This window comes from Chamaea fasciata, unplaced genomic scaffold (genome assembly GCF_029207755.1).
Source record: "Chamaea fasciata isolate MVZ Bird 193981 ecotype frontalis unplaced genomic scaffold, bChaFas1.0.hap1 SCAF_10, whole genome shotgun sequence".
NCBI lineage: Eukaryota > Metazoa > Chordata > Aves > Passeriformes > Sylviidae > Chamaea > Chamaea fasciata.
The window spans coordinates 10,362,013-10,379,097 of NW_027094095.1; the positions used below are offsets into that span (position 1 = coordinate 10,362,013).

A 17,085-nucleotide genomic window follows, 5' to 3' on the forward strand; every position below is an offset into this window, starting at 1 on the left:
TGAACCGGCGGACAGCAATGGAACAGCAGGGGCTTTTGATCAATAGAATCCACCTAAAAAGGATGAAGTTAAGGCCTTTTCTTCACATTTAGAAATTAGAAGCAATATAGACATAGAAATAAAGTTACCATATGTATCTGATCATGGTAAACCCCCAGCTCTCCAGATATTAGGCAGTGGGGTAAATTTCTTTTACATATTGGCTCAGGATGGGTAACGTTTCTCTAGTAAGTAACTATTGCAAAATGAAAAAAAAAAAATCCCTGTATGATGATTTTGAGAATGACATTTAGATGTGTGACTCCATTTTAGCAAGGTACAAGCTTTTTCTTCACCCCAATTCTTTGCGAAACATTCTTCTTTAAGATATGAAGTTAATTTTAAGGTTACCATAAAATAAAAGATACAGAGAGACACGCTTGCAACAGGAATGGAAAGAGTATGGACTGGAAAACTGGAGACAGAATTTAGAAATTTCACATACCAGAGGAGAGGCCATATCATCCACTTGCCTGTGGTAGTGAATTTCTCTTGCAAATGGCCTGTTCAACCCTAGGATCAGAGTTAACCTGGACTATCTTAGTCTTTATTTTCCCAGAGCAGGCAGTGAAAATAAAAGAGAGCTTCTGAGAACAAAAATTCCATTAAAATTTGCTGCCTCTCTGAGACAAGAGGAACAAGGGTCATAGAGTCAATCAGAGTACAGAGCAAAACTAGCATCTCAAATATGTCTGTAACACCGTCCAAAGATGAAATAACCTTCCCAATCCAATACAATTTAATAGACCAACATGCTTCATGCCAGCTTGTTTTAGAGCAGTAGTCATTTGGTCTGACACCTGCATTATATTATTTCTATTGGGAAAAATGTATTTAAAATCACAGGGACCATATATTTAGCCATCAAGGACAGAGGAAAATATCCTAGTCGATCATTTATCCCCTGGAGAGAACCCCTGAGCCAAACTTGCTTTTACTATTATAGCAGGACCTTTTACATCAGTGTGGAATTGGAGAGAGGAAAAAAAGAGGCAGGATTGTTTTAACGTTTTCCCTCTGGCATTGTTGCTCTCCGGCAAAGGCACGAGTCCAGGGGATGCACACACAGAGCATCCACTGCCAGTGCATCCGGCGCTGAATGCAAAATCATCCTCGTGCTCTGGACTGTGATTGCCCTTCCTTAGAAATGACGAGGAAGCAGGTCACTAAAATATCCTGCAACATGGAGCATCTAACTGGGAAACAGGCTCTGACCTGCTGTTTTTCGTTTCGAAATATTTGGGGATTTGAAAGTTCAGCCTCAAGCACACATTCATCTCGGGCAGTTCAGCTGTCACTTGTAATACAAATCAGAAGATGATGGATGGCAGAATCTGCCCAGAAGTTCAATTCCTGCTAGGGTCATTCTGTCCATAGTGGCCACTTTTCCATACTGACTACATCACTTCATTGCTCTCCTCACCATATGCATTTTTTAGACATGAAAGTGCATACACAGATGTGTACAAAACACTCATCTACCAACTATAAAATTTCTCTGGTCTGAAGCTTTCCAGCTGACAGATTGGTTTATGTGCACTCTGCCTTCTGATGTTATTACATTTCCCACTGCCACATGAAAACTGAGAAAAACCAAAAAATCAGAGCATTCTTACATTCATCCTGTACTGCACTTCTTGTGTTTCTGTAGATGAACTTATGAAGTCTGGATGTGGAAGAGCTACATTCATATCTTAAAACTTGTAAAAATATACAGATTATGCACTCTTGTGCAGTTTCTATGTGCTTATTTCATGCAAACATGCTGGTAGAAAAGTTTACTGCTAGGAATGTCTGTAGAAATACTACATTTTACAATATTTAATGTAAGCAAAATTTCTATATACGTAAGTATATACATATATATATATGTATATTCCTATAAATTTCACTCCTCCAGCAAGATAAACAGAAATGTAACTCAATATACGTTCAAATTAGCTCATTTGTTTAACTTCCAGTAGCAAAGACCAGCAACAGTGTGCTCACAAGCAAACCAAGAATAATGAATTTTTCTTGAAGTGATTAAATAATTGCTGAACTACTGCTGCAGCCCACAGACACATTAACTTGCAGGTCATTTTCAAGGTAAGGAAGATGTCAGAAGAAATGGGATCTTGTCAGGTATTCAACGCTCCATAGCGGAATCTGGTCCTACAAACTGCCCCTTTTCTTACTCATAAAGGAAGTAAAGCAAGAGAAAAGCCCTGCGGCATTCTTCCTAGGTCTGTTTTAAACTCTTGCTTTCTGCTTCTCAATCTGAGAGAACTCAAACACTTTTCTAAAAATTCATCTGCTTTGAACACTAAGCATCCAGTCATATGCTGAAGAGTCCAAAGAACAAAATGGAGGGTTTAATGTAGTTCCCCACAATGAGTGGTGCTTCAGTAGTAACTCACCAATGTAAAGCCCTGTTCATCAATGGTTTCTGTTTCCCTTCCGGGGTAGCCCACGTGTGTCTCAGGCTTCTCTTGGCAGCAATCACACTGCAGTTATTTCCGTCCTTGCAGCTGGCAGCCGACTTGATCTCGAGCGTGTTCACGGCCCTGGGCTCGGTGACGCTGGCGCTGCTGGTGGTGCTGTCCCTGGCCATGGTGGCCTCTGCCGTCACTGCCAACAAACGGGCCACACAGGGCACATACAGCCCCAGCCGCCAGGAGAAGGAGGGCTCCCGCGTGGAGATGTGGGACATGGTGCAGCCACCTCCCATGGAAAGACTCATCTAGAAGAAAGCAAAGCCTCTCCTCCATCCTCAGACATGGCTGAAAGGGGACACTGTACATATGTTAGATATATTCATTTTCGTTCTGATAAATATTACAATGATTTTTTTCACTGCTTTCCTTTTAAGTTCGATAGTGAACCAATGACATTTATCATTGCTTTGGACCAGCCCATTCAAGGACAATTTTTATTTGCACTGGAAACTCCAGCTTTGATAATCAGTAGTAGGCATTATGGACAGTAATGCTCCTGGGATAAATGTAACTGCCTGTCCTGGACACCACACGGATAACAGCTTCTCCTTTGCACTCTCCTTTGGCTGCCTAGCAATCACTGCTGCAGAAGATGATGGAGACAAATCAACTAAGCCTGTAAAATAAAGACATTGTAATTCTGTTATCAAAGGGTTTAGTACTAGAGCTGTGTCTCGGTGTATCTGCTTTCATCTGTTAATCAGGGCTTAAAAGGAAGCTGTGTGAAAACTCTCCAAAATAAATGCTTCAAATTTGTTTTTCTTCCTTCCGGTTCTTTCATTTCATTTGCTGCCCCTCCACCTTCTACTAAAATGAAGGTGAAATGAATTTCAGTTTCCACAAAAGCACATATTTCACTCAAGATAAAAGACTGTGGCTTAAAATACCCAGTGGGCAGAACCTGACCTGTTAGGAGACATGAAATCTAAGTATGCTAAACAAATTGTGTGCATCCACACTACTGCCTTTTTCCTATTATGATATTACCCAATGGTCCCTTTTAGAAAATTAATGCTTCTCACATTCAAACATACACTGGCTGCCAAAAAGCATTCCCAGAAACGTTTCCTCATGGAAACTACCAGGAAATGGAAAACTACCAGGCTCATGGAAAATACCAGGAAAGAGGCAGAAGTGGCCTACAGGTAGAACATCAGCTTGAAAATAATTAGGACAAACTTGGTGCTTCTCCTGGAGCTCAGACTTCTCATAAGATCATGCAAAAATAATTTTTTATGCCTCAATTTTCTTTTTTTAAAGCAGAGATAATCCTATTTAACTACCTCATAAACCTCAGCAGCAAAAGGGTTGCTTTGTTGAAAAAGGAACAAATGCATGAAATGTAATAGAGAAGCTCGGAAGAAATCTTGTCATGAAACAGACAATTACATAGATGTAATAAAAAACTCACATTGACACCTAATGCAATGAAACAAACATTTGATACAAAGAAATCTTGTAATGAAATAGACATTTGAAAGTATAAGTTTACAGTTGGACTCAATGATCTTAAAGGTGTTTTCCAGCCTTAACAATTGTATGATTATATGTGCCAAAAATGCTCCCAGGTCAAAGGGGTTTTTGGAATGTAGAGGCAAAATTTAACTGTATCTCATGCAGTAAATTTTCAGATGTAATCGAGTAATTAAATCACAAACATTGCTCCCACACAAACTGAACCCACAATAAGGAGGCAACAGAGTGGAAAGTCCATGAAGGCATTTCTTTCTGCACTTCAGCTTACATGTGCCCACAGTGCTGAAATACCCCAGACAGACACATCAACCCCCAGATGATTATTCCAGGAGTTGCATAACAGAGTATGCATACTCAGTATCCAAGAGTTTAACTCATCTTTTCAATTAATGATCAATTCATAATTCATAATTCATTTTGGATGATCCCTTAAGGGATTAACTGAAGATCAATGCCACTCACATTTATTTTTGTATTAGATGATTAGCAGTAACTGTGATAGTAAGCACATTCAGGACTTTTTGCAGTCCTCACCAATATCTCTCAAAAGAAGGCGCCACAGAAAATGTGAGTGGATGGTTGGATTCAAGCTGAATTAAAGAGCAGAATGTAGTCACAGCAAAAATGCATGACAAATTTTATTCCAGCCAAATTTACAGCTTTACTACTGAAGCTTATTATTTTGAATGCATTTGCTGTTGTACAGCTGCAGTCTAAATTCAGAAAGTTTAAAAGACAACAGAGGAAAGAGTGGAAAAATAAGTTACTAAAATTATGATAAGAAAGAGCAGAAATTCTTTTCTCTGGATCTTTTCAAATCATGGCTTAATGTAATTACAGATGCAGTAGCCTCTAATTGAAACTTGATTTAGCCCAGCTTTTGCCCCATGAGACACTACTGAGGCATAATAAAGCACACCATAAATTTTGTTAGGCGTGATCATTTCTAGAAAGATACATAAACACTGGGGGGGGGGGAAAGGAAGCAATTGACTCAAAGAGTGTCCAGTTTGAGGCAGCACACACCAAGTAAATGAGAGAGCAGAGAACAGCATGGGAAGATGAGAGACCACAAGTGAAGCAGAAGTTATTTGTGTGGATTCTTACACATGTGGGTTTTCCTTCACTCACAACAAAGCTGCAAGAGACCCAAAGACAAGAAAGTGGCCAAGTGGGCAAAGATATGAGAGGCTGGGATGAAAAGGGGGCAAGAAGTAAGTGAGTGAGGAAGAGACGGCTGGGGAAAGCTTGGGGACAGCAAGCTCTGAACACCAGGGCAAATCTGGAAGATTGAATTAGGCCCAAGCAGCAGAAGCAGCACTGGACTAACAAGGTGGATGCAAGAAGATGCTTCCACACACCTGCTTTATGCTCTTGGTTTTCTGGTCAATGAGCTCAACTGAGAGAATTGATAGAGATCTCAGAGATGGAGAGAGAAAAAGAGAAATTAGCTCACATCAGAAATAGCAGTAGAATGGTTATGGTAAAGATCTAACTTTGAAGTCTGCCCTTACTGGAGCAGGAGGATGAACTAGATGACATCAGAAGGTCCCCTCCAGGCTTAATTATCACCTTATCCAAGGAAAAAGGACAAAAGGGAGAAAGCAGCTGAAGATGGAGGCAGTTTGCAGGGAGAACTAACTTGAAGGAAACCACAAGGAAAGACAGGACAAGAATAAGGAAGCAGCTGAAGAGTAAATCGGCTCTTCTCCGTGGCTTGACTTTCTGGATGAAATTTGGGAGACAGTTGAAAAACAATCTGCAGAGATGTAATAAAATATTCCAGAAAGTGTTGCCACAGAGAGAATCTTTAGGGCTGAGCAAGATACCCAGGAGCGTGTACAGAGGAAGGAAGAGGCAGAGAAGATGAAAGCCTGAAGACTTTTCACACAGACCAAAGAGAGTTCAGGAGGAATATGCTCCTAGATAATTAAAAAGACACCCATAAAAGCACAACAAAGAGAAAAATCTCGCTGTGAAATATGAGTGTGGTTTGTAGAAAGTAAGTCAAGGAGACAGAAGGCAGGGGAAAAACCTTTAAACTAAGATTAGAGTAAGTTGTGATTGCTGTCAGCCTCGGTGGAGAGGAAGTGATAAAAGTAAGAGTGGTGGAAATTCACAGAAAAATGAGAGAAGAAAAGGAAATGAAAGTAAATGGCACTTGAGGGAGGTGGAGGCAAAAGCTGGATCCCAGCAAGGGGGAAGCTGGACTTTCACAGCAGTGAGGCCCGAGGAAACAGTGGGAGGATGACGGTGAGTCAGGAATGAGAATTACCTATTGAAGCAGACCTGGGTAGAGTAACTCACAGGGAGCACATTTTACTTCAAATAGGGATTAAAATGTGAAATATTCAAAACTCTGTGATCTTGTAAGCAACAAGCAAAAAAAGGCCCAGAAGGCAACAAATGTCATTTCCAAACACACTTCCTGAAAATCTAAATTAACGAAGCAACATCCAAAGGCAGCAGGGAGGTAGATGCTGCAGCTGGAAATGCTCAATGGCAGCCTAGAGAAGCACAAAAGGTCCTAAAGCTACCACTTCATGAACATGCAATATGCATGGTTAAGGAAGACTGACCCTTCTGGGCCACGTCTCAACCAGGGAACAACAGCTAAAACAAAAGGGAATACATTTTAAAGAGTGCCTAGTAACATCCCTGATGAAATTTAACCCACAGATTAACACTGAGATAGCTGATGCCACGGTATTTTCTGCTTCTCAGCCCAGGGGTTTAATAGAATGTATAGAAGTACAGACATCCAGGGAGGAGCAGTAACATCTAGGAGTTGTGGAGAGCATGTGTGCTGCTCTAAGGAAAGAATATTGAAATTGGCTTCTGGTTCCCAAAGAAGCACTGGTAACCTCTACTACTGTGGCGGGATCTCCACGTAAAAGACTTAAAATATTTCAGAATTCCATTTGTTTAATCTCTCTCGCTGTTTGACTCAAAAGCTTGAAGTATAATATATTATTCATGATCACTTGAAACCTGTCCATTACAGAAAAAAAAATCTCAATATACTCTCAAGCCTTACATATTTAACCTTCTCTTCATGTCTAATAGCCTTCTACAAAAGAAGAGAGGGTGCTAGGTTAGAACACCTGGTCTGCTCTGCACCAAATCCCTCCAAAGACACTCAGACGTAGTGGAAGGATGAAGCAATTTACTCCCCTTTCATGGTCCATTCCCTTTTCCTTGGAAAAAGGTGGCATCCAACCTGTGAAACAGTGAGCATTGCCTTGCATTACGTGCCTTCCCTGTTCTCTGTAAAATTACCTGTTCCTTCTCTGTGTGTACACAATCTGTTCATAGCCTGGATGCTGTATTCATATTACTGTTTTGCTCTGTACAGGATCAAAATGACCAATAAATAAGGATTATATCGAAGCCTGTATTATTTTTGCTTTACGGGACTCTTTCATCGTGCAATTACAAAGTAAATAATCCCCAGATCAGAACTATATTTACAGTTTAAGAAGCCAAGGTTATCATTAGAAATCAAGTGATCAAGAAACATTTTCCATACCTGGGAGTGAGATGAACAGTGGGGGGTGCCAGCCTCAGCACTGCCATCTGCACCATCCTTGGCTGCAGCCACACCACCCCACTGCCCTGGACCATCAAAACGAAGTGTTTGTGACAGGTCCCAAGGTGGCACAAATCAATACAACTCCAGATAAGCTAATTTATACAGGCGGAGAAGCACATGTTCTGTTTTTGAAATTACTGCTGTCTCTCCAGCACTCTGGATGAGCGCAGGCAGAGAAGTGGCAGATCTGTAAGGATTTTCTTCACCTAATGTAAGTCCCATTTTCTGCTCTCTTCAAAAGCCTTTCTGTTACTTTTCAATAAAGATCAATGACCTCAGAAGCCAAGAGTCCTCTTGCCTCAAAAGCATCAGCACCCTAACAGGGTGCGCTGGGAGCAGTTCAGCTCCTCTGCAGCCTGGCTGCAGCACAGGACACCTCCAGCTAAGACACAATCCCTTCCCTCTGAGCAGTGCCCAGCCCAGCCCCAATGGCCTGGGAGCAGCTGACTTCCCCAACAGCAGAAACTGAGGAAGCAGCGCCTAAAGAAACCATCCCCACCAGTGAAAAGATGCCTTTGAGGCCATGGGCCAATTCTGCCTCTCACTTCTTGTCCCTGCCACACCCTGCGCACTCTTTCCCCGCTGAGGCCTGCCACTCCCACCCCCCGTCCTCTGATCCTCTTGGAAGAGGCATCTGTGCTCACCCCAGCCCTCAAAAGGCCTGTCATGAAGGCAAAGAGGTTGCTCAAAATTCTCTTGGCAACAACAGCTCATTTTGCAGAAATGATACACCCAGGAGAGAAGGTGAATGTGAACTTCTGTGAGAATTTTTTTTTTCTCAGTATGTTGGCAAGTAACCAACCAAACTCAAGCAGCAGCATCCTGTGCTGCAGCCAGAGCAGCCACTGTGCACCCAGGGCAGGACACTTTGAGCACTGCCAGATAATCACAGGGTACTTCGGTGAATCCAAATCCATTGAGGTATTACTCTTATCTCCTTTTTTGATAAGTGCGTGTCAGCCACTATTTCCTTGTCACAGATTCCCCATGAAGAACTCTGTGCCAGGGGCTATGTTAAACATCATTAAGTGTTTGGTTTTTTTTAAATAATTGTCCAATCCTCTTTTTTTTCATACATCTAAATAAAAGTTTGTATATTTTTCAAAAGCACAAGTTAAAGCAGGAGAATCCAAGTGTGTTTAAGGGATTTCTGGGTAAGAGTATTTCACTGCCTAAATCAATAGCATCTCTTAAGCCTGAACACGAGGAACATCTCCAAACCCATGAAATTCACATTTGTCAATATTTTAGTAACTGAATGTTGTTAAGACTTGCCTTCCAAAGATGATCATGATCTGACCTTGTGGGCTTTAAATAGAAAACACTGCTTTTCTGTGTTCTCTGGAAGAAGAACACCATCACCACAGATTTGTTTCACTAGGCCTCGAGGAAGCACAAAAATTCTTACTCGTTTCAACAAAATAGAATTATCCTTCTATTGAGTACAACTGAGCTATCTGAAACTTTCAGAGTACATCTCACACACTTACAGCTATGACATCACGCTACTTTTCCAGCTGCAGCCATTCTCAGGTGGAGAACCCTCTCCTTTCCCACACCTCCAAACACACCTTGTAGTCCTGGAGGATGTGAGGAAGCACCTGGCCCATCCAGGTTTCTGGCCAGTGATTAGCTAAACCACAATTTTTTGTCATTGTCTGCATCTGGCTAGTGGTTATTGTTCCCACAGACGCTAATCAATAATAAACTTCATCTAATTTACAGTATTAAATAAATACTTGACACATTTTTTACATGTACTTAACAAATACAGGCTCGCAGCAGAAATCTTGTCTCCAGATAAGAGGCAGCAAAGTCTTTTTCCCAGCTCCAAATGTCTGTACTATGTTTTATTTAACATAAGCCCCAAGTCTCACTGCAGGACAAACCTTACATGTGTAATGTCACATAACATCAGGAATCACGGATCAGAGGATTTTGGCCAAGTTCCTTTTCCTGTGCTATTCAATCACCTCTCAGCTAAAGAAAACTGACACCTCTGAAAACAATTCAAGAAAAGAGCATCAGATTAGGCATTGTAACTCGATAAAGTTGAGCAGCGAATAGCTGACACCACTAGAATTTTGCCTATTGCAAGATGTCACAGTTGAATGAATGGATGGGGCTTTCATGCCCCACTGAAGCATGCACAGCCTTCAAACTACTGGCATGTGTCAAGATGCTGCAAAACCTAACATTTATAAAAGATACATCTGGTGTGCATTTAATGGGAGCAGAGTGAGGTTTTGTTTAAATTGCACACATGAATTTGATGTGGAGAGCGGGCGGTATCCCAAGCCTCACAGTAAAAGCATGTTTTAACCTAAACTCCTCCATCTATAATGCATGCCATGAGGTGTGAAGACCTCTTGCACAGCGAAAAGCCAGAACATAAATTATGAATCAAGGCACAGGTGAAGTACTGAAGGCCAGGCAGAGGTCTCAATTCAGCTGTGATTTTTCTGAGTTTACATTCTTTCAAATTATATTTACTGGATAAAAATGTATTGGGAGATTTTAGACTGCAACCAATTTGAGCAACTTTGCTGTTTTTTGACTTGGTCACACAAATGTTGCTTTTAATTTCTGATTTTATGAGGCCGTGATTCTTCTTTCCCCAGAGACATTTGTCAAAGCAATTCCTTTCCCAGCAATCCATCTAACATTGTCAAGCACCACAGAGGTGGGCACGTCCAAATCATGGCTTTAAATCGTCTTTTCTGATCAGAGAAAAGCCACACAGGCCTTCATGTGGTTCCATGCTCCTCATGGCACCGTTAGAAGCACGCCATTCTCCCCAGCTCAATATCGTGTGTGACCTTTCAGGTTCCACCTGTAGTTCCAGCAAAAGCGCAATTTCCACTGGCACGTACTGTAATAACCAGCGCTGACAAAAAATGTGTGTTTCCAATTTAAACCCACTCCGTTTCACTTGGCACCTGCGCTAGCCCTTCTTGGGTTGCAGAGATCAGCAGGAGCAGCAGCAGGGGAGGAGTGGGAGGGAAGGGCTGTGCAGGGCCACCCTAAGGCAATGTGACCACGCTGGCTGTGGCCCTTGTCACCTGTGCCGGCAGCCCCTGCACTGCTGCGTGTTTGCAGTGCCCAGGCAGTCAGGCCACGGGGCAGCCTCGGGTTACAGAGCTGCTTTCTGCCCCACAAAATAAACAACGGAGCGTCTCCCACACAGCTGGCACATGGATAACAGGAGTAGGTTAGTGTTACCCCCAGCTAACTGCACAATTGCTAAGCAGATTAGGGAAGTGTAAGTCTTCTGGGAAGATGTGAGGAGTGTTTCCACCTATTTTTCCTTGAAGGACAGAATAGTTTAAACAAATAAATACAGCCTTAATTGCTTCTGATCCCTCCTCAGCAAGCAGGGAAAAGATGCCCATACAATAAGCTGTGGGCATCCAGTGAGACAGGGCACCCTGCCTGTACCACAGCCACTTTGGGACCAGCCAGGAGCCCAGGCGTATTTTGGGGGAAAAAGCATCAGGCTCTCCTTCCTGGCTGTCTGCAGCACCACCAGGGGAACAGTGCTTCACACCTTGGCTACAACGACCTAGAAACACCCACCAAAGGAGCAACCTTGACCTAGATCCCAGTGACAAAGCAGGGAAAAAAGCAAACCAGAAGAGCAACAGGTGCACTGCTCCTGTCCCTCAGTTTCTGGCATTGCATACTCGTGTCACTGACTGCAGCTCTTCCAGAGATTTAAATATTCCCGTGGGCTAAGTGAGGGTCATTTAAAGCAAGCCAGCAGTTTGAGACTTTCCTTCTGGAATGTATAAAACCTCAATGCCCAGTTGAACAAGCCCAAGCTGAACAAGTGCCAAGAATTTTCTTCCAGTGGGATCTGTGGCAGATCATAGACAATCATGATAAACCTGGCCCCAGGGAGAAGGAAGCTCCAGCAGGTTTTTTGCATGAGAAATGAGCCCAACAGAGAAGATGCAGATCTGCCCTTTGGGGTGGCCCAGTGCAGGCACAAATGATTAAAGCAGAGCCAGAGAAGATCATTCTGGTTCAGAATTATCAGTAACAGTGACCACAGGCCAGAAAAACATGTGGCTGCACTCAAGACCTGCACAGACTGGATTAGTTTGTGTTTGTCACTCAGTCCTGGGATGTATTTTTCTTGTGTAGCCTGCCTGAGATGCAGAAATCGCTTGTCAAATTTTCTGACATTGGGGAGAAAAGAATTAAGGGAAAAAAACCCAATTACACAAATACTGGTCTGTTGACATTTAAAATGAGACAATGATGAGCATTAAAAAAAAAAAAAAAAAAAGGTTAAAAAAAAATCCTGGGCCAGCAACCCAAAGGACCAAAGACAAATCACAAAATAGGATGCAACTAATTAGGCTGAAATGCCAACAATGTTCAGTATATCGTTCAAAGTATCTGTGGTGTCAGACTGCTACTGTGACCCCCAGTACGAATATGCCAAAGGGAAATGTAGAATAGGACGGAATCAGAGAAGTTAAATACAAATATTTTAAAATGACATTTTAATTTCTGCCTCACCGTTTTAACATTTTCAAAATCGTTAAATAAGCATGTCGCATATTCTCAGAGCGGGCCAAATGTCAGATGTTTGTATGTATTATTCAGCTGAACATTTTAAGTACATAATCCTCCTCATTGCTAAACAGGTGGTACTATATTAACAGGTTATTTTCTCAAAAGGAACCGTGAACAGAACACTGCTGACTCCATACAGTGGTGTGTTACTGAATGTGGAACCAAGGCAGGGAGAGAACTGAGCTGAGGTCTGTAGTTAGGACAGAACTTTCTGCTGTAACTACAACGTCTAAAGTGCATTTCAAGGCAGAGTACCACAATTTAGTTGAGTTACTCATAGAATTATACACAGCTGGAAAACAAACTTTTCTAGGCAAATGAGTATTGTGTAAGGTGTACATGGCAGAGTACATCTCTACTGTGTCTCTTCCATGAAACTGAGTAGTAGTTTAGGACTTAACAATTAAAAACAGATAACAGAACTAATAGGAAAAGCCTTGCTAAACCAAGTTCAGTAGATTCTTTGTAGGCCATGCTGTACCTGCCTTTTTCAGAGTAGTATGGGGTTTGTTGCTGCTTTGTTCCCAATCTTTCAGTGACAATTATTTGAGAGAAGAAGTGGACCCAAAAATAAAAAAAAAAAAATGAGTGGAGCAGTACACCACCAGGAGCTCAGCCCTTCAACTTTCAGGAGGAATGTGACACAGGCAGTCACACAAAGGAAATAATATACAGCCCATAGCATATTCCAAATGTGCTTCCCAAACTTTGCTTTCAGAACTAGTACTTGTTTATGTTTCATACAGAATTTCCAACAGGATTGACTGCCTCTGGGCTTTTGAAGTGCAAGAAGCTGTTAGCATTTTTTCTGACTGGTGAAAATCTGCAGACAGACTCTGCTTTATCTGAATACCAGCAAACCCACAACACCACTCCAGGCATTGCTTAGGTTTTTGTTGTTGTTGTTGTTGTTGTTGCTTGTCACATCAAATAAAAATCCAAATCCCTGAATTTGATAAAGTTATTTTTCATTTTGTGAACATGAGGTTAACACACAGTGAATTCTGGAATGAAAATGAAATGTTTTGTCCATCATTCAGGATCAGCTGCAGCTGCATTGTATGAAAGTAAAAGTGAGTTGTAAAAGCAATTCTCATCTGAGTTACTAATGAATAGGAGAGTTTCTGATTTTGCCTTCTAAATAAGAACCCAGTAAATTGGTGCTTTGAGCTGCATTTTCCTCTCAAATGACACAACTCGTAATACAAGAGCCAGCTTTCATACCCAGGGTGGCACCACGTGGCTGGTACACCAAACCCCTCTGAGTTTTTCACAGACACTTGGTATTGTATCAACAGGAAGAGTCCTGCTGCACCATCTGTGTAAAATCTGCCAACTTAACTTAGCCTTTTCTTATTACCTCCTCTTTTTCAGTACTTTCTCATTCTTGGGTTTGAAACTCAAACATCCACAGAAGGTAAGTTACAACCACACTCTCAGCGCCCTGAGATGGAAAATTACAGAAAGCAGGTGAACTTTACCTGAAGACTCCATACCTTCCAGCTCATTCTGCAAAGATTGCTTCTATAATGTCCTCAATTGACTCATAAGCTGGACCTATGACAAAAAGTTCATTTTCACACCTATCACTTTAACAGGTGGAAAAATGTGGGCGTATCTACTGGAAAAATCAAAGGAATGACTACAAGATGTGCTATGCTTAATCTAGCAGTGAGGATCCCTTTGCTACCACACTTCACAGCTGGTATCACTCTGCTGGCTGCAGTAGGCTAGCACAGGTCCAATGGCAAGCGTTAAAATCACACCCTCATTGTTTTGTATCAAGATAATTTGTAGTTTTCTCATCTGTTGTGGATTGACTATCTAAATATTGAAACCACAACCTCTATGGTTTGTCTGCATAAGGTATCAAAATGCTTTTAATATAGAAGAGTGAATAACAGAGCAGATTATACTGCATAGCCATTCAGTGGAAAATTCTAGCTGAATTATGGTCATATACCAGCCCAGGGTGGTCCATCGAGAGCAGAGATCCACCCACAGCCCATGGAGGACCTCCTCCATGCTGGAGCTGGGGAAGAGTCAGGAGCCCTGCCCCTGAGAGGGACGGAGCCACAAAGACCAGCAAGGGTCGCCTACCGCCTTACGTGTCCTTTAGACCACCTAAGTGACAGATAAAACCTACCTTCATTTTACTGCCGATCTCCCCCAAAACCAAGAGGTGCTTTCTGCAGCAGCCTCTCCCCAGCAGCAGCAAGGAGGGGGATGAAGGCAAGTCACCAGCTGTGGTCACACAGCCCAACAGGGCCATCAGATGTGGAGGGGCCACAGCCAGGCCCAAGGGGAGCGGGGCAGGAAGAGCAGGGGGTGTCCAGATCTGCAAAAAGAGGAGGTCCCAGCACCTCTCAGCAGCACAGTCTGAGCCCCCATCAGATCCCACCACAGCTATCACAGGAGGAAAGGCACCCTTCCTCCCTCACCAACAGGATTCCCAAGAGCTCTCTGATAAACCATACAAAAACACTTGGTGAGATCACAATTATTACTCCTTTTTTTAACATCTAATGTGAAAGGTTCAGACCACAGCACCCATCAATTATTACTGTACCTTCTTGCTTGTTTCTCCTTAATATCTTGATTTCTTAACCTATGAAAAAAGGATAATAAACCTACGTTTTTTGGCAGTAATTTGAAGATCTAGAGCCCAAGAAAAGCTGTTTAACAAAAAGGAATGATTAGCTAAGGTTTTTAAACGATCCAAAGTACCACTGGAATTTCAAAGGACATCAACATTTAACATTTGTACTAATCAAGTCATTATTGCATTCAAGAAAACACATTCTGCTTTCTCTGTATTTGAGAAAATGAAATGTTCATTCCATGGAGAAAAACTTCCAAAATAATGAGGAATCACTCTAATCTTTATGCTTGATAAGCATGAAAATGCTGCTCAGATCAACCCATCAAACAAGAACCTGAATCACCCAAGGAATTTTGATATCGTTAAATTTTATTTTATAGTACAGTGTTGGGCACTTTATGGTAATGTGGAATTCACTGAAAACTTCTACTGATGCCACAAACTTTGGAAGGAAAAAGAAAAAACAAACCACACATCACAGCTCACTTAATACATCTAGACAGTGCACTACTAACAGTAGTCTAAGGTCAGAATTACAGTTCTCGAGATGACTTTGAACAGTAGTCCAGAAGGTGCAAAAGCATGGAGTAAATTTGGCTCTAGTTTTGTTAAAAGGTCAGTAACTAACTAAATTTTTAAAACTGTAAGGGCAATGCTGGTTGCTTGGTGTGTGAGTTTTTTTAATCTCAAAATTATCAATAAAATCTCAATGTGTCCTGTACTTTATGCCTCTCTTTTAAGTATTAAAGGCTCACAATGAGGGACATTATTGGCAATGGTTTCCAAGGATCACCAAAAAATGCTATGAAAAAAAAAAATTAGAAGCATCAAGATACACGATGTTGCTTTGCTCCATGTCGAGGCATTCTCATCATATCTGACACAGATTTAAAATTAACAAACACAAACTGACAGTTTGCCAAACATATAAGGATTTAAAATCGCTCTTCCTCCTCAAAAATCACGAAGTAACACACGTTATGTGCTTGTGTGCAAGCTGCACCAAGATTAGCTCTTCCACAGTGCTTTATTGCCTCATTCAAGTATATTAATTTAAATAAGGTCTCAAGGAAAAACCAAGGATTAAAAGAAAATGTACATCAATATACAAAGAAATTAATTTACAAAAACTTAAAAGGATACTGGCAACATTAGCAGATGTTCTAAGTAATGACTTATGATAATTAGGGATGTCACAAATGAAACTCTTCTGGCCATCGCTATGAACTCTCACCTCATTGCTGGTCCTGAAAAGCAGTGCTTAACACCCCAACTGTTTACCCATGAAACAAGTGATCAAAGCAGACACTAAACATCTTAAATCCTAATAGCTAACCTCACTTCAGTTCAATCAAGTTTTACTTTTAAGAGTTACCTGGAACTACTGGTATGTGAACATTGGCTTTGGCCTTATTATTTCCACAGAATGTGACATCCATAATCACTCCCAGTCACTAGTAATATACATTTGCCTCATTAGAATATATTTCTTCATGTTTTTATCATACAACCGTATTTCAAAGTTACATGTAATTTTACACATTTCTGAAAAATACAATTTCATGGATCTGCTTGAAAGCAGATGTGCACTACTAAATTACTTTGAAACAAGGAGAAATATTGCACAAAATTCACTGAAGATTTGAAAGTCAACACATTCCCCTCCCCCCCACCAAGTTGCTCCTTTATTTTTAACAGAAAGAATGTTAATTCACACAGAATCATAATAAATGTCAATGTACTTGAACTCAACTTATTTTCCAAATGCTAATACTGCTACTGCATTTTAAATACAGGTGTTGTTAGTACTGACCTAAGTAATAGTACAATTTATTTGAGTACCCTTTACTACAGTACACCTTGGAGTAACTTCCAACTGCGTTACCTGCTGCATACTCCAACCCAGCAGAGGATGGCAATGGCCCTGCCAGCTACGTGGGTTGTGGATGGCCCTCTAGATTGAGGTGGCTGTGGACTCGCCAGAAACTCTACAATAAATGAAGCAGCTTTCAGAAAGACCTGTCAAGTACTTTCAACTGGCCAATGACTGAAACTGTGGAACACATATTGCAAAACGGATCAAGAAGGTTTTGCACAAACCAACCTTATCATCCCTTTCCATTCCTTTATTTTTAACACCCCCAGGAACATGAATTCTAGGCCAGCTGTGGTCCATGCTCCTGGGGTGAGGATGAGGACACGTTCTGGTCAGCTCAGATTCTGCTAACAAGTAAACAACACCTGGCAGAGACAGACACGCCTAATAGCAGCAAAGAAGTTACTGAAGACAAGTCACTTCACCATTCATACTGATT

At 41.4% G+C, this 17,085-nt stretch overlaps 1 protein-coding gene across 1 annotated transcript in view; it reads left to right on the forward strand.

Annotated features, from left to right (window-relative positions):
- CRB1 (crumbs cell polarity complex component 1) overlaps window positions 1-3,426 on the forward strand; it is a 68,918-nt gene extending 65,492 nt beyond the window's left edge. The window contains exon 14 of the mRNA XM_066193067.1: window positions 2,550-3,426. Within this exon, the coding sequence (XP_066049164.1) occupies window positions 2,550-2,765 (216 nt within the window). The 3' untranslated portion in view covers window positions 2,766-3,426. The remainder of the gene's footprint in view (window positions 1-2,549) is intronic.
- The last annotated feature ends 13,659 nt before the right edge of the window (window positions 3,427-17,085 follow it).